This window comes from Ranitomeya imitator, chromosome 7, assembly GCF_032444005.1.
Source record: "Ranitomeya imitator isolate aRanImi1 chromosome 7, aRanImi1.pri, whole genome shotgun sequence".
Lineage (NCBI taxonomy): Eukaryota > Metazoa > Chordata > Amphibia > Anura > Dendrobatidae > Ranitomeya > Ranitomeya imitator.
Genome location: NC_091288.1, coordinates 133862567 through 133885253, shown reverse-complemented (window position 1 = coordinate 133885253; position 22687 = coordinate 133862567). Strand labels below are relative to the sequence as shown.

At 43.1% G+C, this 22687-nt stretch overlaps 1 protein-coding gene across 1 annotated transcript in view; it reads left to right on the top strand.

Moving 5' to 3' along the window:
* The window catches only part of PGAP1 (post-GPI attachment to proteins inositol deacylase 1), a 1319879-nt gene that overhangs the window by 517171 nt on the left and 780021 nt on the right, over positions 1-22687 (top strand). The window contains exon 12 of the mRNA XM_069733825.1: positions 12242-12293. Coding sequence (XP_069589926.1) covers positions 12242-12293 — 52 coding nt within the window. The remainder of the gene's footprint in view (positions 1-12241; positions 12294-22687) is intronic.

The following is a 22687-nucleotide window of genomic DNA, read 5'->3' as shown; positions in this document are numbered from 1 at the left end:
CACTACCTACATAGTAACATAGTAACATAGTTAGTAAGGCCGAAAAAAGACATTTGTCCATCCAGTTAAGCCTATATTCCATCATAATAAATCCCCAGATCTACGTCCTTCTACAGAACCTAATAATTGTATGATACAATATTGTTCTGCTCCAGGAAGACATCCAGGCCTCTCTTGAACCCCTCGACTGAGTTCGCCATCACCACCTCCTCAGGCAAGCAATTCCAGATTCTCACTGCCCTAACAGTAAAGAATCCTCTTCTATGTTGGTGGAAAAACCTTCTCTCCTCCAGACGCAAAGAATGCCCCCTTGTGCCCGTCACCTTCCTTGGTATAAACAGATCCTCAGCGAGATATTTGTATTGTACCCTTATATACTTATACATGGTTATTAGATCGCCCCTCAGTCGTCTTTTTTCTAGACTAAATAATCCTAATTTCACTAATCTATCTGGGTATTGTAGTTCTCCCATCCCCTTTATTAATGTTGTTGCCCTCCTTTGTACTCTCTCTAGTTCCATTATATCCTTCCTGAGCACCGGTGCCCAAAACTGGACACAGTACTCCATGTGCGGTCTAACTAGGGATTTGTACAGAGGCAGTATAATGCTCTCATCATGTGTATCCAGACCTCTTTTAATGCACCCCATGATCCTGTTTGCCTTGGCAGCTGCTGCCTGGCACTGGCTGCTCCAGGTAAGTTTATCATTAACTAGGATCCCCAAGTCCTTCTCCCTGTCAGATTTACACAGTGGTTTCCCGTTCAGTGTGTAATGGTGATATTGATTCCTTCTTCCCATGTGTATAACCTTACATTTATCATTGTTAAACCTCATCTGCCACCTTTCAGCCCAAGTTTCCAACTTATCCAGATCCATCTGTAGCAGAATACTATCTTCTCTTGTATTAACTGCTTTACATAGTTTTGTATCATCTGCAAATATCGATATTTTACTGTGTAAACCTTCTACCAGATCATTAATGAATATGTTGAAGAGAACAGGTCCCAATACTGACCCCTGCGGTACCCCACTGGTCACAGCGACCCAGTTAGAGACTATACCATTTATAACCACCCTCTGCTTTCTATCACTTAGCCAGTTACTAACCCATTTACACACATTTTCCCCCAGACCAAGCATTCTCATTTTGTGTACCAACCTCTTGTGCGGCACGGTATCAAACGCTTTGGAAAAATCGAGATATACCACGTCCAATGACTCACCGTGGTCCAGCCTATAGCTTACCTCTTCATAAAAACTGATTAGATTGGTTTGACAGGAGCGATTTCTCATAAACCCATGCTGATATGGAGTGAAACAGTTATTCTCATTGAGATAATCCAGAATAACATCCCTCAGAAACCCTTCAAATATTTTACCAACAATAGAGGTTAGACTTACTGGCCTATAATTTCCAGGTTCACTTTTAGAGCCCTTTTTGAATATTGGCACCACATTTGCTATGCGCCAGTCCTGCGGAACAGACCCTGTCGCTATAGAGTCCCTAAAAATAAGAAATAATGGTTTATCTATTACATTACTTAGTTCTCTTAGTACTCGTGGGTGTATGCCATCCGGACCCAGAGATTTATCTATTTTAATCTTATTTAGCCGGTTTCGCACCTCTTCTTGGGTTAGATTGGTGACCCTTAATATAGGGTTTTCATTGTTTCTTGGGATTTCACCTAGCATTTCATTTTCCACTGTGAATACCGTGGAGAAGAAGGTGTTTAATATGTTAGCTTTTTCCTCGTCATCTACAACCATTCTTTCCTCACTATTTTTTAAGGGGCCTACATTTTCAGTTTTTATTCTTTTACTATTGATATAGTTGAAGAACAGTTTGGGATTAGTTTTACTCTCCTTAGCAATGTGCTTCTCTGTTTCCTTTTTGGCAGCTTTAATTAGTTTTTTAGATAAAGTATTTTTCTCCCTATAGTTTTTTAGAGCTTCAATGGTGCCATCCTGCTTTAGTAGTGCAAATGCTTTCTTTTTACTGTTAATTGCCTGTCTTACTTCTTTGTTTAGCCACATTGGGTTTTTCCTATTTCTAGTCCTTTTATTCCCACAAGGTATAAACCGCTTACACTGCCTATTTAGGATGTTCTTAAACATTTCCCATTTATTATCTGTATTCTTATTTCTGAGGATATTGTCCCAGTCTACCAGATTAAGGGCATCTCTAAGCTGGTCAAACTTTGCCTGCTTCCTTTAATTCTCTAAATGCTTTCTTTTTGTCACTTATTGCGCCCCTTACAGCTCTATTTAGCCATATTGGTTTCCTCCTATTTCTAGTATGTTTATTCCCATACGGTATATACTGTGCACAGGTCCTATCCAGGATGCTAATAAATGTCTCCCATTTTCTTTGTGTATTTTTGTGTCTCAGGATATCGTCTCAGTTAATTGCACCAAGATCCTCTCTCATCCGTTGAAAATTTGCCCTCCTGAAGTTTAGTGTCCTTGTAACCCCTCTATTACACATCTTATTAACCCCTTAAGCCCCGAGGGTGGTTTGCACGTTAATGACCGGGCCAATTTTTACAATTCTGACCACTGTCCCTTTATGAGGTTATAACTCTGGAACGCTTCAATGGATCTTGGCGATTCTGACATTGTTTTCTCGTGACATATTGTACTTCATTTTAGTAGTAACATTTATTCGATATAACTTGCGTTTATTTGTGAAAAAAACGGAAATTTGGCGAAAATTTTGAAAATTTCGCAATTTTCCAACTTTAAATTTTTATGCCCTTAAATCACAGAGATATGTCACGCAAAATACTTAATAAGTAACATTTCCCACATGTCTCCTTTACATCAGCACAATTTTGGAACCAAAATTTTTTTTTGTTAGGGAGTTATAAGGGTTCAAAGTTGACCAGCAATTTCTCATTTTTACAACACCATTTTTTTTTAGGGACCACATCTCATTTGATGTCATTTTGAGGGGTCTATATGATAGAAAATACCCAAGTGTGACACCATTCTAAAAACTGCACCCCTCAAGGTGCTCAAAACCACATTCAAGAAGTTTATTAACCCTTCAGGGGTTTCACAGGAATTTTTGGAATGTTTAAATAAAAATGAATATTTAACTTTTTTTCACACAAAATTTATTTCAGCTCCAATTTGTTTTATTTTACCAAGGGTAACAGGATAAAATGGATGCCAAACATTGTTGTACAATCTGTACTGAGTACGCTGATACCCCATATGTGGGGGTAAACCACTGTTTGGGCGCATGGCCGAGCTCGGAAGGGAAGGAGCGCCATTTGACTTTTAAATGCAAAATTGACAGGAATTGAGATGGGACACCATGTTGCGTTTGGAGAGCCACTGATGTGCCTAAACATTGAAACCCCCCACAAGTGACACCATTTTGGAAAGTAGACACCCTAAGGAACTTATCTAGATGTGTGGTGACCACTTTGACCCACCAATTGCTTCACAGAAGTTTATAATGCAGAGCCGTAAAAATAAAAAATCATATTTTTTCACAAAAATGATCTTTTCGCCCCCAATTTTTTATTTTCCCAAGAGTAAGAGAAGAAATTGAACCTCAAAAATTGTTGGCCAATTTGTCCTGAGTACGCTGATACCCCGTATATGGGTGTAAACCATTGTTTGGGCGTATGGCAGAGCTCGGAAGGGAAGGAGCGCCATTTTACTTTTCAATGCAAAATTGACTGGAATTGAGATGGGATGCCATGTTGCGTTTGGAGAGCCCCTGATGTGCCTAAACATTGAAATCCCCACAAGTGACACCATTTTGGAAAGTAGACCCCTTAAGGAACTTATCTAGAGGAGTGGTGAGCACTTTGACCCAACAAGTGCTTCACAGAAGTTTATAATGCAGAGCCGTAAAAATAAAAAATCATATTTTTTCACAAAAATAATCTTTTCGCCACCAATTTTTTATTTTCCCAAGGGTAAGAGAAGAAATTAGACCACAAAAGTTGTTGTGCAATTTGTCCTGAGTGCGACGATACCCCATATGTGGGGGTAAACCACTGTTTGGGCGCATGGCAGAGCTCGGAAGGAAAGGAGCGCCATTTGACTTTTCAATGCAAAATTGACTGGAATTGAGATGGGACGCCATGTTGCGTTTGGAGAGCCCCTGATGTGCCTAAACATTGGAACCCCTCACAAGTGACACCATTTTGAAAAGTAGACCCCTTAAGGAACTTATCTAGATGTGTGGTGAGCACTTTGACCCAACAAGTGCTTCACAGAAGTTTATAATGCAGAGCCGTAAAAATAAAAAATCTTATTTTTTCACAAAAATGATCTTTTCGCCCCCAATTTTTTATTTTCCCAAGGGTAAGAGAAGAAATTAGACCACAAAAGTTGTTGTGCAATTTGTCCTGAGTGCGACGATACCCCATATGTGGGGGTAAACCACTTTTTGGGTGCATAGCAGAGCTCGGAAGGGAAGGAGCGCCATTTGACTTTTCAATGCAAAATTGACTGGAATTGAGATGGGACGCCATGTTGGTTTGGAGAGCCCCTGATGTGCCTAAACATTAAAAAACCCCACAAGTGACACCATTTTGGAAACTAGACCCTCTAAGGAACTTATCTAGATGTGTTTTGAGAGCTTTGAACCCCCAAGTGTTTCACTACAGTTTATAACGCAGAGCCGTTAAAATAAATTTATTTTTTTTTTCGCAAAAATTTTTTAGCCCCCAGTTTTGTATTTTCACAAGGGTAACATAATAAATTGGACCCCAAAAGTTGTTGTCCAATTTGTCCTGAGTACGCTGATACCCCATATGTGGGGGGGAACCACTGTTTGGGCGCATGGCAGAGCTCGGAAGGGAAGGAGCGCCATTTGGAATGCAGACTTAGATGGATTGGTCTGCAGGAGTCACGTTGCATTTGCAGAGCCCCTGATGTACCCAAACAGTACAAACCCCCCACAAGTGACCCCATATTAGAAACTAGACCTCCCATGGAACTTATCTAGATGTGTTGTGAGAACTTTGAACCCCTAAGTGTTTCACTACAGTTTATAACGCAGACCCGTGAAAATAAAAATTCTTTTTTTTTTCACATAAATGATTTTTTAGCCCCCAGCTTTGTATTTTTACAAGGGTAACAGAATAAATTGGACCCCAAAAGTTGTTGTTCAATTTGTCCTGAGTACGCTGATACCCCATATGTGGGGGGGAACCACTGTTTGGGCTCATGGCAGAGCTCGGAAGGGAAGGAGCGCCATTTGGAATGCAGACTTAGATGGATTGGTCTGCAGGCGTCACGTTGCATTTGCAGAGCCCCTGATGTACCCAAACAGTAGAAACCACCCACAAGTTACCCCATATTAGAAACTAGACCTCCCATGGAACTTATCTAGATGTGTTGTGAAAACTTTGAACCCCCAAGTGTTTCACTACAGTTTACAACGCAGAGCCGTGAAAATAAAAATCCTTTTTTTTCCCACAAAAATGATTTTTAGCCCCCCAAATTTTTATTTTCCCAAGGATAACAAGAGAACTTGGACCCAAAAAGTTGTTGTCCAATTTGTCTCGAGTACGCTGATACCCCATATGTTGGGGTAAACCCCTGTTTGGGCGCACGGGAGAGCTCGGAAGTGAAGGAGCACTGTTTTACTTTTTCAATGCAGAATTGGCTGGAATTGAGATCGGACGCCATGTCGCGTTTGGAGAGCCCCTGATGTGTCTAAACAGTGGAAACCCCCCAATTATAAATGAAACCCTAATCCAAACGCACCACTAACCCTAATCCCAACTGTAACCCTAACCACACACCTAACCCAGACACACCCCTAATTCTAATCCCAACCCTAATCCCAACCGTAAATGTAATCCAAACCCTAACCCTAACCCCAACCCTAGCCCTAACCCTAACCCTAACCGGAAAATGGAAATAAATACATTTTTTTTAATTTTATTATTTTTCCCTAAGGCTAGGTTCACATTGCGTTAGGGAAATCCGTTTAGCACTAGCGGATTGCGCTAACACAATGTCTTTTTAGGTGTCGTGTTTAGTGGTCGCGTTAACGTCCCCGCTCTGCAAGATCGGGGATCGGACCTCGGGCGTGCCGCGGACGCTGCAAGCAGCGTCTGAGGCGCGCCACAAAAGAATGGCACCTTGCTAGCGCGAGCCGAAAATGGCACGCTCTAGCGATGCGCTACACCTGAAAATCACATTGCTGTCAATGGTTGTGCTAACGGACCCGTTGCACGGCGTTAATTGTGACATTTTCGCCGTGCAACGCTGTCCGTTAGCGTTAACCCATTAACGCAATGTGAACCTAGCCTAACTAAGGGGGTGATGAAGGGGGGTTTGATTTACTTTTATAGCGAGTTTTTTAGCGGATTTTTATGATTGGCAGCCGTCACACACTGAAAGACGCTTTTTATTGCAGAAAATATTTTTTGCGTTGCCACATTTTGAGAGCTATAATTTTTCCATATTTTGGTCCACAGAGTCATGTGAGGTCTTGTTTTTTGCGGGACGAGTTGACGTTTTTATCGGTTACATTTTCGGACACGTGACAGTTTTTGATCGCTTTTTATTCCGATTTTTTTGTGAGGCAGAATGACCAAAAACCAGCTATTCATGAATTTCTTTTGGGGGAGGCGTTTATACCGTTCCGCGTTTGGTAAAATTGATGAAGCAGTTTTATTCTTCGGGTCAGTACGATTACAGCGACACCTCATTTATATCATTTTTTTTATGTTTTGGCGCTTTTATACGATAAAAGCTATTTTATAGAAAAAATAATTATTTTGGCATCGCTTTATTCAGAGGACTATAACTTTTTTATTTTTTTTGGTTATGATGCTATATGGCGGCTCGTTTTTTGCGGGACAAGATGACGTTTTCAGAGGTAACATGGTTATTTATATCCGTCTTTTTGATCGCGTGTTATTCCACTCTTTGTTCAGCGTTATGATAATAAAGCGTTGTTTTTTGGCTCGTTTTTTTTTTTTTTTTTCTTACGGTGTTCTCTGAAGGGGTTAACTAGTGGGCCAGTTTTATAGGTCGGGTCGTTACGGACGCGGCGATACTAAATATGTGTACTTTTATTGTTTTTTTGTTTTTTTTTTATGTAAAGAAATGTATTTATGGAAATAATATTTTTTTTTTTCTGCTTTATTTAGGAATTTTTTTTTTATTTTTTTTTTTACAAGTGTGGAAATTTTTTTTTTTACTTTTTCACTTTGTCCCAGGGGGGGACATCACAGATCACCGATCTGACAGTGTGCACAGCACTCTATCAGATCGGTGATCTGACATACAGCCGGGCAGGATTAGAGCTGCAGCTGCAGCCTGATCCTGACCCGGAAGTGCTCCCTGCAGGACCCGGATGCAGCCCGGCGGCCATTTTGGATCCGGGGACTGCAGGGAGAAGACGCTCGGTACACGGTGAGCACATCACCGTGTACCGATCGTCTCAGGGAAGCCCGCAGGGAGCCCCCTCCCTGCGCGATGCTTCCCTGCACCGCCGGCACACCGCGATCATCTTTGATCGCGGTGTGCCGGGGGTTAATGTGCCGGGAGCGGTCCGTGACCGCTCCTGGCACATAGTGCCGGATGTCAGCTGCGATAGGCAGCTGACACCCGGCCGCGATCGGCCGCGCTCCCCCCGTGAGCGCGGCCGATCGCATATGACGTACTATCCCGTCCATGGGAATTAAGTCCCAGGTCACCTGGACGGGATAGTACGTCATATGGGATTAAGGGGTTAAAGGATACATGAAAACTTATTATTTTGTGTTCGCTATTTCCCAAGTGACCCCAACCCTTATATTTGCTATGCGGTCTGGCCTGTTGGTTAATATTAGGTCTAGCAGTGCCCCCCCTTCTTGTTGGGTCCTGAACCAGTTGTGAAAGGTAATTGTCTCTCATAGTTGTCAAAAACCGATAACCTTTGCTGGAACTGCAGGTTTCTGTTCCCCAATCTATTTCAGGGTAGTTGAAGTCCCCCATAATAATGACTTCTCCTTGAGTCGCAGCTTCATCTATTTGCTTTACGAGGATATTCTCCATTGCTTCCATTATTTTTGGAGATTTATAACAAACCCCTATCAGTAATTTATTATTTTTTTCCCCCTCCCCTTATCTCCACCCACAGGGATTCTACATTTTCATTAAATTCACCTAAATTATCACGCAGGATGGGTTTTAAGGACGATTTTACATATAGACACACCCCACCCTCTCGCTTATCTGTACGGTCATTTCTGAACAGGCCATAGCCCTGCAAGTTAACAGCCCAGTCATGGCTCTCATTCAGCCATGTTTCAGATATCCCAACCATGTCATAATTATGCTCCAACAACATTAGTTCTAATTTGTCCATTTTGTTGGCGAGGCTTCTGGCATTAGTATACATGCACTTGATGTTCCTCTCTGTACCTCTATTTCTTAAATTATTAACTATTCTAACCCCACCCCCATGCCACCGCCACCCCCAACTTCCTTATTTTTGCCCAGGTCTCTATCTGTACTATCTTCCCCTCCTATAAAATGTATACCCTCCCCCCCAATTCCTAGTTAAAACACTCCTCCAACCTTCTAGCCATTTTCTCCCCTAGCGTAGAGCCTGTAGCCAACTGAGAAGTCGGCCCACTTCTGCAGGAACCCAAACCCCTCCTTCCTACACCAATTCTTGAGCCACTTATTAACCTCCCTAATCTCCCGTTGTCTCTCTGGCGTGTCACGTGGTACAGGCAGTATTTCGGAAAATACCATGTTGGAGGTCCTTGCTTTCAGCTTGCGGCCTAATTCCCTGAAATCATCTTTTAAGGACCTTCCACCTACCTCTAACTTTGTCATTTGTGCCAATGTGCACCATGACCGCTGGGTCCTCACCAGCTCCTCCCAGTAATCTGTCCATCCGATCAGCGATGTGTCGGACTCGAGCGCCAGGTAGGCAGCACACCGTTCGACGATCCCTGTCTTTGTGACAGATTGCCCTATCTGTTCCCCTAATAATTGAGTCGCCCACTACCAGCACCTGTCTGGCCTGCCCTGCTCTCCTATTTCCCTCCTTACTGGAGCAGTCACTCCTCCGGCTTTCAGAGGACATGCCTGGCTGCAGCAGTGCTACCCCTGTACTGGCACCCCCCTCATCTGCCAACTTAGCAAACTTATTGGGGTGTTCCAGATCAGGACTAGCCTCCCTGGCACTCTTCCCTCTTCCCCGTTTCCTAACTGTCACCCAGCTTGCTTCTTCTCTGTCCTGCGGCTCCATCCCACCATCCCCCCCCTCATCTGTCCCATTGAGCGTCTGCTCCGTGAGCAGAAGACTCCTCTCCATATTGTCTATGGATCTCAGTGTTGCCAGCTGCACATTTAGATCCAGAATCTGGGTTTCCAAATGCACAACGTGCTCACATCTCGCACAGTGTATGCACCCTCGATCGGCTGCTCAAGGATTGCATACATGTTGCAAGACGCGCACTGGATGGCATTAACAATAGTGGAGAACATTTTCTAATAGGGATTGCACCAGACAGAAAAGTTAAATAAAAAAAATCAAAAATAAATACAAAGTATTAATAAAAAACAGACAGCAATTCAGTAATTCCTCCCTTGGAAACTCCCTGAATCCAAAGTCACTGAATCACAAGTCACTTACCACCTTTCACACTTATGCTCAAGTCACGCTCAGCTCGCTCACACTCGCTATGCTGGAGATTTATAGATTTTTTTTCTCTAGTTCCCTTAACAGCAATTCACCTTGCTGTTCAAATGCACTTCCAAAAAGGACTTGAGCCCCAAACAGCTGCCCCATATAAAGCCTTAATTATGAGCCCCCACCCTAAGTTAACCCCTTATGAATATAGCTACTCCCAATTCAGCAACTCACACCAATTCACACAGGTATTTGTTAAAGGCTTTCCAAATACCTCTTCACTGAATCATAAGTCACACTTAAAGCCGTTCACACTTAAGCTCAGCTCACACTCGCTATGCTGAAGATTTATAGATTTTTTTTTCTCTAGTTCCCTTAACAGCAATCCACCTTGCTGTTCAAATGCACTTCCAAAAAAGCAAGATGCCTTAAAACTGCCCGGGGTCCCTTAGAGGCCTTAAAACTGCCCGGGCTCTCTTAGAGGCCTTAAAACACAAATCCTTTCACTTTAAGAGCTGATATTATCTGGCAAAACCTGTGTCCTGGTGGGGTCATGTAGAGTTCGTAGGCGTTGGCATAGTAACTGGGTCTGACTGCGCATATCAATGAGCTAATCAGCTCAGGTGGCAGTTATCAGTTAGATTTGAAATTGCCTCAGAAATCAGGCCAATATAACCCTATGGGAAAATTTCCCCATTGAAATATATTGAGACAATGCATTCCAATGACGGGAAAAAAAATTTCAAACGCAAATTGTGCCAAAACTACAAATCGGATCGACATGAAAAATACTTAACACACCTCTCGTGGACGCTGGCTTCGAAATGACGCCTCACTGGAGTCTGTGTGTGCAGTGGTTCGGGCCACATTAGTTGTGGAAAAAAGCCTAATAATAACTAGATGGGTATTTCCTGAAGGAACTACAGATAGTGCTTTGGAATGGTGCCTGGGATGCCCCTGCAAGACTTTCACACTTGGGTGCCCCTCAGTCACTGGTTTGGTAGTTGTAGCCCCTCAGGGTTGAGCTTAACCCCTGGGGACCTTGTGAGGCCACTTGAACTTCCTAGGGCCCATTTTATTTTGATCTTCAGAAAATGTAAGCAGGGTCACTCTAGGTCCGATTTGGTGGGCGGGGCACCTCAGGTGTCGATTTGGTGGGTGGGTTAACTGGGTCCGATTTGGTGGGCGGGGCCACTCAGGGTCTGATTTGGTGGGCGGGACCACTCGGGTGTCCGATTTGGTGGGTGGAGCCACTTGGGGTCCGAATTGGTGGGCGGGGCCACTCGGGGTCCAAATTGGTGGGCGGGGCCACTCGGGGTCCAAATTGGTGGGCGGGGCCACTCGGGGTCCGAATTGGTGGGCGGGACCACTCGGGGGTCCAATTTGGTGGGCGGGGCCACTCGGGGTCCAATTTGGTGGGCGGGGCCACTCGGGGTCCGAATTGGTGGGCGGGGCAATAATAATAAGACTACAGATAGTGCTTTGGAATTGTGCTGTGCTGTCACTTTCACTTTAAGAGCTGATATTATCTGGCAAAACCTGTGTCCTGGTGGGGTCATGTAGAGTTTGTAGGCGTTGGCATAGTAACTGGTCTGACTGCGCATATCAATGAGCTAATCAGCCAGGTGGCAGTTGCCAGTTATTTTGAAATTGCCTCAGAAATCAGGCCCATATAACCCTATGGGAAAATTTCCCTATTGAAATACATTGAGACAATGCATTCCAATGAGGGGGAAAAAATTTTCAAACGCAAATTGCGCCAAAACTACAATCCCGATCGACACGAAAAATACTTAGCACACGTCTCGTGGACGCTGGCTGCAAAATTACGCCTCACTGGAGTCTGTGAGTGCAGCGGTTCGGGCCGCATTAATTGCGGACTGAATAATAATAAGAAGAAGTTAACTACGTTCGGATTACAATATAGTGCTTTGTTCCAAAGCACTATACATATAAGAAATCGGATTACAATATGTTGCTTGAACCTAGAGGGTTCAAGCACCATAATAACTAGATGGGCATTTCCTGAAGGAACTACATGGTGCTTTAACAGCACTGCCAGCTTTACAGCAGTGTATCAGGTTTCGACTGTAAGAAAGTAAAGTTAGAATATGAATGTTGTGTATAGAGATGGCACATTCATCTTTGTGACACGGAACCCATCATCTTTTCTGAGCGGTATGATGGCTGGACATTCCCATCTTGTTTCCTTGTACAGATGAGCGAGGCACCTTCCGATATCTTGAAATTGTACCCAAGGATGAGCTAGGCTTGTGCAAGTCCAAAATTAGTTTCCTGATATCTTGGCTGATTTCTTTAGACTTTTTCATGATGCTATGATATGGTACATTTGGCAAAAAACATGGTATTGCACAAAATACTGAGGGAAAAAAGCAAGCTGTGTGCATGAGATTTCTGAAATCCCTTACACTTTGGTACTGTTAAACAGTTTAAAGTTTGCATAAAAAAGTATTACAAAAAATGCAGAAAAACTGAACGTTTGAACATGGCCAAGGGGGTTAAGGGAATAGGGAAAAATAAAGTCGCAAAGTAGTCAAAGTATTTCTTGTTTCCAAATAAAGTGTAAATTTTTCTGCTTACTAAAAATATTTTGTGCTATTTATTTTAGTGTAGAAATGGAAGATTTATCCTGGAGATCAGAGCTCCTGCCTTCTGCTAAGGTAAGACCAAAATTCTTGTAGTACAAAAATATAAAAAATGTGTGTACACACTGCATTTTTTCAAGTTTTTTTCCTTGCAATTTAATCACATAAACTGAAAAATTAATTAGTACCATAAAAGTGATTTTTATTCCGGAAATCTCATGTACAAGTTGCTTATTTTCTGCTAGCAAATGTGCAGCATATTCAAATCTGTAACAAGTCAATCTTGAAGCGTTTTTACAGATTTCACCCATACTTATGAGTTTGGAGAAATCCACAGAAAAATGTGCCTCTTTTATGCACATAAAAACACATTTATGTGTTTTTCCTGCCAAGACATCAGGATTTGCAGTAGAGTTTTCTACTGCAAATCCTGAGTGTGCACAATAGTCTTTGTCATCCTCAGAATTGTGGATTCATAGTAACATCTATATATATAATTGTCTAAGGGTTTTTCCGTCTGTCTGTCTGTCTGTCTGTCCTGGAAATCCCGGCTCTCTGATTGGTCGAGGCCGCCAGGCCTCGACCAATCAGCGACGAGCACAGTGACGATGATGTCATAAAGGACGTAGATATCTCGCATCTGATTGGTCGAGGCCGCCAGGCCTCGACCAATCAGCAACGGGCACAGCGACGATGATGTCATAAAAGACGTAGACATCCCGCGTCTCTGATTGGTCGAGGCCGCCAGGCCTCGACCAATCAGCAACGGGCACAGCGACGATGATGTCATAAAGGACGTAGACATCTCACGTTTCTGATTCAGCGATGGGCACAGTATCGACGTAGATGTCATAATGGTTGCCATGGCGACGATGATGTCATAAAGGTTGCCTTGACCAATCAGCGACGGGCACAGTGTGCCGTGAATTCTGGAATCATCATTGTCCATATACTATGGGGACATGCATATTCTAGAATACCCGATGCGTTAGAATCGGGCCACAGTCTAGTAGTAACATAGTTAGTAAGGCCGAAAAAAGACATTTGTCCATCCAGTTCAGCCTATATTCCATCATAATAAATCCCCAGATCTACGTCCTTCTACAGAACCTAAAAATTGTATGATACAATATTGTTCTGCTCCAGGAAGACATCCAGGCCTCTCTTGAACCCCTCGACTGAGTTCGCCATCACCACCTCCTCAGGCATTCAAGTTATTCTAGTTTCACATGGCTGTAATACAGCTGCATTTTGTCATGTCCCCCACAAACCCTACAGGTTTACTTAACACAAACTTAGATTTAAGTGTTTGGCTTTTATCCTAAGTCATATTGCAAGACTCATTAAAGGGTTGATTGTGATTTGTAGGATCGTTACTTCCAACAGGTGGCGATATAGAATTTGTCATCTTTCTCTCTGAAGAGGCAATTTGAATATAAAATTTCCCAGAGGAGCATTGGACGGTGAATAAGCCTCCTTACCTTAAGTCAGAACTAGTATGTCACTCTCAAGAAACCTAAGAAACCTTACCCCTTAGACCCCTGAGCTAGAAGTATAAGTTAGCTTTTTTTTTAATAAAGTGATAGAACAAATTTAATCCCTTGAAGATAGTCAGATTTGTCAATAACCCCTTTTTCAATAAGCAATGCAATAGTACAAATCTGGCAGTAGTTCAGATATTATCACAATACTAACAAACTGCTCAAATTATCAGCAACTAGTCCATAGTATTTACAGTCATGGACAAAAATTTTGAGAATGAGACAAATATTAATTTTTCCAAAGTCTACTGCTTCATTTTTTCTAATCCTGAATGTCAGTGATCAGCTTAACAGCAATTACTGTACTTGCAAAGTCAATTTTTGCCCAGAAAATGAACTTTAACCCCCAAAACACATTTCAACATCATTGCAGTCCTGCCTTAAAAGGAGCAGCTAACATAGTTTTAGTGATTGATCCATTAACACAGGTGTGGGTGTTGATGAGGACAGGGCTGGCGGTCAATCAGTCATGATTAAGTAAGAATGACATCACTGGACACTTTAAAAGGAGGCTGGTGCTTGGTATCATTGCTTCTCTTCAGTTAACCATGCTTATCTCTAAAGAAACACGTGCAGCCATCATTGCACTGCACAAAAATGGCCTAACAGGGAAGAGTATCGCAGCTACAAAGATTGCACCTCAGTAAACAATCTATCGCATCATCAAGAACTTCAAGGAGAGAGCTTCCATTGTTGTCAAAATGGCTCCAGGGCGCCCAAGAAAGACCAGCAAGCTCCAGGACCGTATTTTAAAACTGTTTCAGCTGCAGGATCGGACTACCAGCAGTGCCGAGCTTGCTCAGGAATGGCAGCAGGCTGGTGTGAGTGCTTCTGCACGCACTGTGAGGCGGAGACTCTTTGAGCAAGGCCTGGTTTCAAAGAGGGCAGCAAAGTAGCCACTTCTCTCCAGAAAAAACATCAGGGACCGACTGATATTCTGCAAAAGGTACAGGGAGTGGACTGCTGAGGACTGGGGCAAAGTCATTTTCTCTGATGAATCCCCTTTTTGATTGTTTGTGACATCTGGAAAACAGCTTATTCGGAGAAGAACAGGTGAGCGCTACCACCAGACTTGTCTCATGCCAACTGTAAAGCATCTTGAAACCATTCAACCCCAGTTGCTTCTCAGCCAAGGAAATCGGCTAACTCAGTCTTGCCTAAAAACACAGCCATGTATAAAGAATGGTACCAGAATGTCCTCCAAGAGCAACTTCTCCCAACCGTCCAAGAGCAGTTTGGCGCCCAACAATGCCTTTTCCAGCAAGATGGAGCACCTTGCCATAAAGCAAAGGTGATAACTAAATGGCTCATGGAACAAAACATAGAGATTTTAGGTCCATGTCCTGGAAACTTCCCAGATCTTAATCCCATTGAGAACTTGTGGTCAATCATCAAGAGACGGGTGGACAAACAAAAACCAACACATTCTGGCAAAATGCAAGCATTGATTATGCAAGAATGGACTGCTATCAGTCAGGATTTGGTCCAGAAGTTGATTGAGAGCATGCCAGGGAGAATTGCAGAGGTCTTAAAGAAGAAGGGTCAACACTGCAAATATTGACTTGCTGCATTAACTCATTCTAACTGTCAATATAACCTATTGGTACTCATTAGAAATACCCTGGTTTAGGGAAAGAGGGTAAAAAAAAGAGACAAGTGCGCCGCTTCCTCTGAGCGTAATACGTTTTTACCAACAAGTTAAAAACATTTATTTTATTTGTAGTTATGCTCACCTTCTATCGGTAAGAAATGCACGTTGAGATTCTCAAGGAATCAATTCTTTAGGCAACTCTTCTTCGTGTGTTGTATAATCCAATAAGGTGTGCAGCTCACTTTGGAGAACTATGTGTTGATCCTGCTTCAGATCCACATAGGTGGCGACTTCAAAAGAAAAATAAACTCCAAGCAAATGTCAATTATGCAACATACGGAGAAGAGTTGCCTAAATAGTTGATTCCTTGAGAATCTCAAAGTGCATTTCTTACCGATAAAAGGTGAGCATAACCACAATTATAAGAATTTTTTTTAAAACTGTTGGTAAAAAAGTATTATGCTCAGAGGAAGCGCCACACTTGTTCCCTTTTCCCTTTGGAGTTTTTTTCCTATTGGTACTCATAATATGATTGCAATTATATTTCTGTATGTGATATAAACATCAGACAAACACTAATAAAAACCAGAGGGCAGCAGATCATGTGAAAATATAATTTTGGTGTCATTCTCAAAAATTTTGGCCATGACTGTATATACAGCTGGGATCCTACTGCAACTGGTTATAAATGCTCTATCCTCCCCCTTCCACAAAACTGGATTGTTGTAACAGCTAAGTTCCCTAACGGTGGCATCAAGAAACCATTTCAGTGTATTATGTGATGATCGAAAAGGTTGAAAAAATTAAAAAGTAGAAAATATATAAAAATAAATCCTTTGTTTTGCATAAATATGCTTCATCATGTAAAAAAAATGTCACCACTTCTGTATGCATCTAAATTATTAAATTATCACATTACTTACTTTCATGAAATCACATCTCCACTATGCATTAAATGACGCATGCGGCATACCCGCGAAAACGCACATGCGGCGCGTCTTTTAAGAAAGCAGCATGTCCTTACATTGCAGAAACAACGCATGGACAACGCAGGTGACCTGCCAGTGACCTCAGGTGCAGATTTGGTCAGGATTTTACCTGCATAAAATCCTGACCAAATCCTGATGCAATCCTGAACGTGGACACATACCCTTATTTCTCAGGCTTTCAAGGAGAAATGCATGTGCAACATGTCCTGGCTTCACCCTTAAACAAGGCCCACCTGATTCACATGTGTTTCTTCACAGATTAATTGACCTCACTAATTAACCTCCACACGGCTATTATTTTGAAACCCCCCCTTCCAATTAATTGTTCTAATACACAGACTCAAAAACATGCAGATAATCAGGGGCGGACTGGGCCGGGTGGCAGGAATTCATATGCCCCCCCGGGCCGGTGCCTTAGCAGCTGCACAGGGCCGCTGGAGGACCGGCAACGATTTTAATACATAGCGCATCCCGTCAGCCGGCCCTTTAAATCTTGTAGTCACTAGTCAGGTCCTGTGTGCGTGCATTGCCTGCGCTGAGAAGTGCCGAGGTGGCCTGTGCTAGTGCACGAGCTCGGCCGCATTCCTAGGTCCTGCGCGTGCTCGTCTGCTGCCTGTGCTGTGTGCTAGCGCGGACAAGCAGGAGACCACGCGCGCACATGGAGAGATTTAAAAAGTCTGGCGTGCATAGAGCGCCTCCAGCAGGCTCCACCTGACTGTCTGTGTCTGACGCTGGCCAGCCTGCACCAGCGTCAGGGAAGAGTGCTCTCCTCACGAATGCCTGGGATGAATCTGATCGTCTCCTCTTCACCGCCTATGCTGGCCAGGACCCGACCCACTTCTGCTCTTCATCCTCCAGACCTCCCCCCCATCTAAGGGACCTGGGTGAGTCCCAATATGAATTTTTTTAATGTATATACAGCAGTTGCACCTATATAATGTGTATAGACTGCTATATATACATTATATACTGTAGGTGATACTGCTGTATATAATCTCTATACCACCTATATAATGTACGTATAGCAGTCTATAGGTTATATAGGTGACACCTTATGCGTATATACCTTATATAGGTGACACTGCGGGGTGCGTGTGGTTTATATCACACCACTGAATACACAGCAGTATCACCTATATTACATATATACACATCAGTAGCAGTATTGCCCATATATATGATACAAACTGATATACATACATTATATAGGTGATACTGGCTGCTACTGCTGTATATATTCACAGTATCACCTATATAATGTATATACAGCAGTCTATATACATTATACAGGCAATACTGGTACTGATGTGTTTATACGTTATATAGGTGATACTGCTGTGTATATACTGTATATCGTTATATAGGCGATACTGGTGTGTGTGTGTATATACACACACACACATACATATACACAGCAGTATCACCTATATATAACGTATATACACACCAGTAGCAGTTTTGCCTATATAATGTATATAGACTGCTGTATATACACTGTATAGGTGATACTATCATATACAGCAGTATCACCTATATAATGTGTATCCAACACTTGCAGTATCACCTGTATAATGTAGACTACTGCATATACTGTTGTGAGTTCTGCTCTTAGGTTCCCCCCGGTGGTTGTAAGTGGCACTTTTGTGAGTTCTGCTCTTGGGCTCCCTCCGGTGGTTTTAAGTGGAATGGCTGCTCCTTGGATTTAGTAGTCTGCAGCTGTTTCCATTAATTGTCTTTCTGCTCGGCTTTTATTCCTGGCTCTTCCCTTCAGCCAGTGCCACTTGTCAATGTTTCCTGGCTGGATTCACATCTCTGCTTGGATTTCCCTGATTTCCTGACCAGTTCAGCAAATATAAGTCCTGGCTTTGCTCATTTCAGTCCACATGTTGTGGACTTATTGTTCTGTGCATTCTATATTTGTCCAGCTTGTCAGTATGGATTATTTCTGTTAGCTGGAAGCTCTGGGAAGCAGATTTACCCTCCACACCTTTAGTCAGGTGTGGAGATTTTTGTAAACTCTGTGTGGATTTTTTTGTAGTTTTTATACTGACCGCACAGTATCCTTTCCTGTCCTATCTATCTAGCTAGTATGGCCTCCTATGCTAAAATCTGATTTCATTTCTGCGTATGTTATTTTCCCCTCCTCTCACCGTCAATATTTGTGGGGGGCTATCTTTCCTTTGGGGATTTTCTCTGAGGCAAGATAGGTTTCCTGTTTCCATCTTTAGGGGAAGTTAGATCTTAGGCTGTGCCGAGGGGTCTAGGGAGTGTCAGGTACCCCCCACGGCTATTTCTAGTTGAGCTGCTAGGTTCAGGGTTTGCGGTCAGTACAGATACCACCTCCTTCAGAGCTTGTCTCATGTTTTTCCTAAACCACCAGATCATAACAATATACGTTATATAGGTGATACTGCTATGTATAGTCGCACTATGTGTGTGTGTATGTATATATATTCATGTATATGTATATGTATATATATATATATATATATATATATATATATACATACACACACATATATACACACTAGATGGTGGCCCGATTCTAACGCATCAGGTATTCTAGAATATGTATTTATGTATGTATATAGCAGCCACATAGTATATAGCACAGGCCAAGTAGTATATAGGAGCCATGTAGTATATAGCAGACAAATACTACGTGGCCTGTGCTATATACTATGTGGCTGCTATATACATACATATTGTAGAATACCCGATGCGTTAATACAGGCCACGCAATATATAACAGTGGCCACGCAATATATAACAGTGGCCACACAGTATATAACACAGCCACATACTATATAACACAGCCCACGCAGTATATAGCAGCTACGCAGTATGTAACACTGGCCACGTAATATACAGCACAGCCCACGCAGTATATAGCAGCCACATATATAACACTGCCCACGCAGTATATAGCAGCCGCATAGTATATAAAACTGCCCACGCAGTATATAACAGTGGGCACGTAATATATAGCACAGCCCACGGAGTATATCACACAGCCCACATAGTATATAACACAGCCCACGTAGTATACCGCAGTGTGGGCACCATTTCCCTGTTAAAAAAAATAATTAAAATAAAAAATAGTTATATACTCACCCCTGGGATCCAGCGGAGCTCCGGCGATACGCGCGCAGCTGCCGCCATCTTTCGTTCCCAGGATGCATTGCGAAATTACCCAGATGACTTAGCGGTCTCACGAGACCGCTAAGTCTTCTGGGTAATTTGGCAATTCATTGCCGGGAATGGAAGATGGCGACAGGCGCGTGCGGCTCGGCGGACTACGGAGGGTGAGAATAGCACTTTTTTTAAATTATTTTTAACATTACATTTTTTTTACCATTGATGCCGCATAGGCAGCATCAATAGTAAAAGTTGGGCAGCACGTACTATATAACACAGCCCACGCAGTATATAGCAGCCACGTAGTATATAACACTGCCCACGCAGTATATAGCAGCCACATAGTATATAACACCGCCCTCACAGTATATAGCAGCCACGTAGTATATAACACTGCCCACGCAGTATATAACAGTGGCCACGTAATATATAGCACAGCCCACAGACTATATCACACTGCCTATGTAGTACATAGCAGCCATGCGGTATCTACCACAGCCCACATAGTATACAGCAGTGTGGGCACCATATCCCAGTTAAAAAATAATGAAAATAGTTATATACTCACCCCCTGGGATCCACCAAAGCTCCGGCGATACGCGCACGGCTGCCGCCATCTTCCGTTCCCAGGATGCATTGCAAAATTACCCAGATGACTTAGCGGTCTCGCGAGACCGCTAAGTCTTCTGGGTAATTTCGCAATGCATCGCCGGGAACAGAAGATGGCGGCCGGCGCAGTGGACTACGGAGGGTGAGAATAGCAGGTTTTTTGTTTTTTTTTATTATTAGTAACATTAAAACTTTTTACTGTTGATGCTGCATAGGCAGCATCAATAGTAAAAAGGTGGGGACACAGGGTTAATGGCATCGGTTACGGAGTGCGTTACCCGCGGCATAACGCGGTTCGTTACTGCCGGCATTAACCCTGTGTTAGCGGTGACCGGAGGGGAGTATGCGGGCGCCGGGCACTGCCTGCGGGGAGTAAGGGGCAGTTTTGCTGTGACCAATTAGCGACTTGGATTTCCATGACAGACAGAGGCCGCGACCAATGAATATCTGTGACAGAAAGACAGACAGACGGAAGTGACCCTTAGACAATTGTATAGTGTATATATATATATATATAGCAGTTTCATCTATATAATATGTGTACAGCAGTCACAGTATCACATACGATGTATAGGTGATACCACAACTATACACATCAGTCGCAGTATCAACTATATATTGTATATACAGTAGTTTCAATGTGATATATATTCAGCAGTCGCGGTGTCGCCTATGTACATCAGCCTCGGTGTCTCTTATGTGATGTATGCATCATAATGTATGCATCATATTATAGTATAATGCTGTCTTAATTATAATATATATATATATATATATATATATAGTAGAGATGTTTATATAGTGTAGAGATGTTTATATGGTGTAGATAAGTTTATATAATGTGGCGCTATGTATATATTGTGGAATTCACACTATATATACACTGCTGCCACATCTCTAAACTATAATATATACACTGCTCTATATTCCTTAACACGGTATATAATATGCAGCTGTGTAAATAATAGATTGTAGTATACTGTATATACTCGTGTATAAAGCAGAGTTTTTCAGCATATTTTTTTGTGTGCTGAAAACGCCCCCCTCGGCTTATACACGAGTCATTGTCACAGAAAGACAGAGGGGGAGCAGCGGGTCACAGAGGCAGGAGCCGGCAGCTGAGGCTAAAGCCTGTGCCGCTGCTAAAGAGAAATGAATATTCACTGCGCTGGCAGTGAATATTCATTACTCTTAGTGTGTACAGCCGCCGGCTTCCAGCACACATCCTACTTACCTTCTCTGCGCGCCCTCGCTGAATCTCGATCCGGGGCCAGCAGCTCTTCAGACAGAGCGATCACATGTCCTGCACTCATTAAGGTAATAAGTATTCACCCCTCTCCACTCCCATAGGTGTGGGTAAATATTCGTTACCTTAATGAGCGGGGGACACGTGATCGTCCAGCCATAGGAGCTGCTGGCACCAGAACGAGATGCTGCGAGGGCATGCTGGGAAGGTACGGTAAGTATGATGTGTTTTTTTTTTTTTAATAATAGCAACCATGCATACAAGAACAGGGATAAGGAGCCATGCATACAAGGACGGGGATAAGGAGCCATGCATACAAGGACGGGGATAAGGAGCCATGCATACAAGGACGGGGATAAGGAGCCATGCATACAAGGACATGGATAAGGAGCCATGCATACAAGGATGGGGATAAGGAGCCATGCACACAAGGACAGGGGAGCCATGCAGGCAAGGACGGGGATAAGGAGCCATGCATACAAGGACGGGGATAAGGAGCCATGCATACAAGGACGGGGATAAGGAGCCATGCATACAAGGACGGGGATAAGGAGCCATGCATACAAGGATGGGGATAAGGAGCCATGCACACAAGGACAGGGGAGCTATGCAGACAAGGACGGGGATAAGGAGCCTGTTGTGAATTCTGTGGTCAAGCTCCCTCCTGTGGTCATGAGTGGTACTTCGGCTGGTTCTGTCTATGAGCTTCCTCTGGTGGATGTGAGTGGGGCTGCGGCTTCTGAGTTTCCTTCCTCAGGTGACGAGGTTAAGTCGTTAGGTGCTGCTCTATTTAACTCCACCTAGTTCTTTGTTCCTGGCCTGCAGTCAATGTTCCAGTATTGGTCTTGCTCTCTCCTGGATCGTTCTTGTGGCCTGTCTGCCCTGCATAAGCTAAGTTTTGCTTGTGTTACTTTTGTTTGCTATATTTTCTGTCCAGCTTGCTATATTGGTTTTTCTTGCTTGCTGGAAGCTCTGAGACGCAGAGGGAGCACCTCCATACCGTTAGTCGGTGCGGAGGGTCTTTTTGCCCCCTCTGCGTGGTTGTTTGTAGGTTTTTGTGCTGACCGCAAAGCTATCTTTCCTATCCTCGGTCTATTCAGTAAGTCGGGCCTCACTTTGCTAAAATCTATTTCATCTCTGTGTTTGTATTTTCATCTTACTCACAGTCATTATATGTGGGGGGCTGCCTTTTCCTTTGGGAAATTTCTCTGAGGCAAGGTAGGCTTATTTTTCTGTCTTCAGGGCTAGCTAGTTTCTCAGGCTGTGCCCAAGGCGCCTAGGTTTTTGTCAGGAGCGCTCCACGGCTACCTCTAGTGTGGTATGATAGGATTAGGGATTGTGGTCAGCAGAGTTCC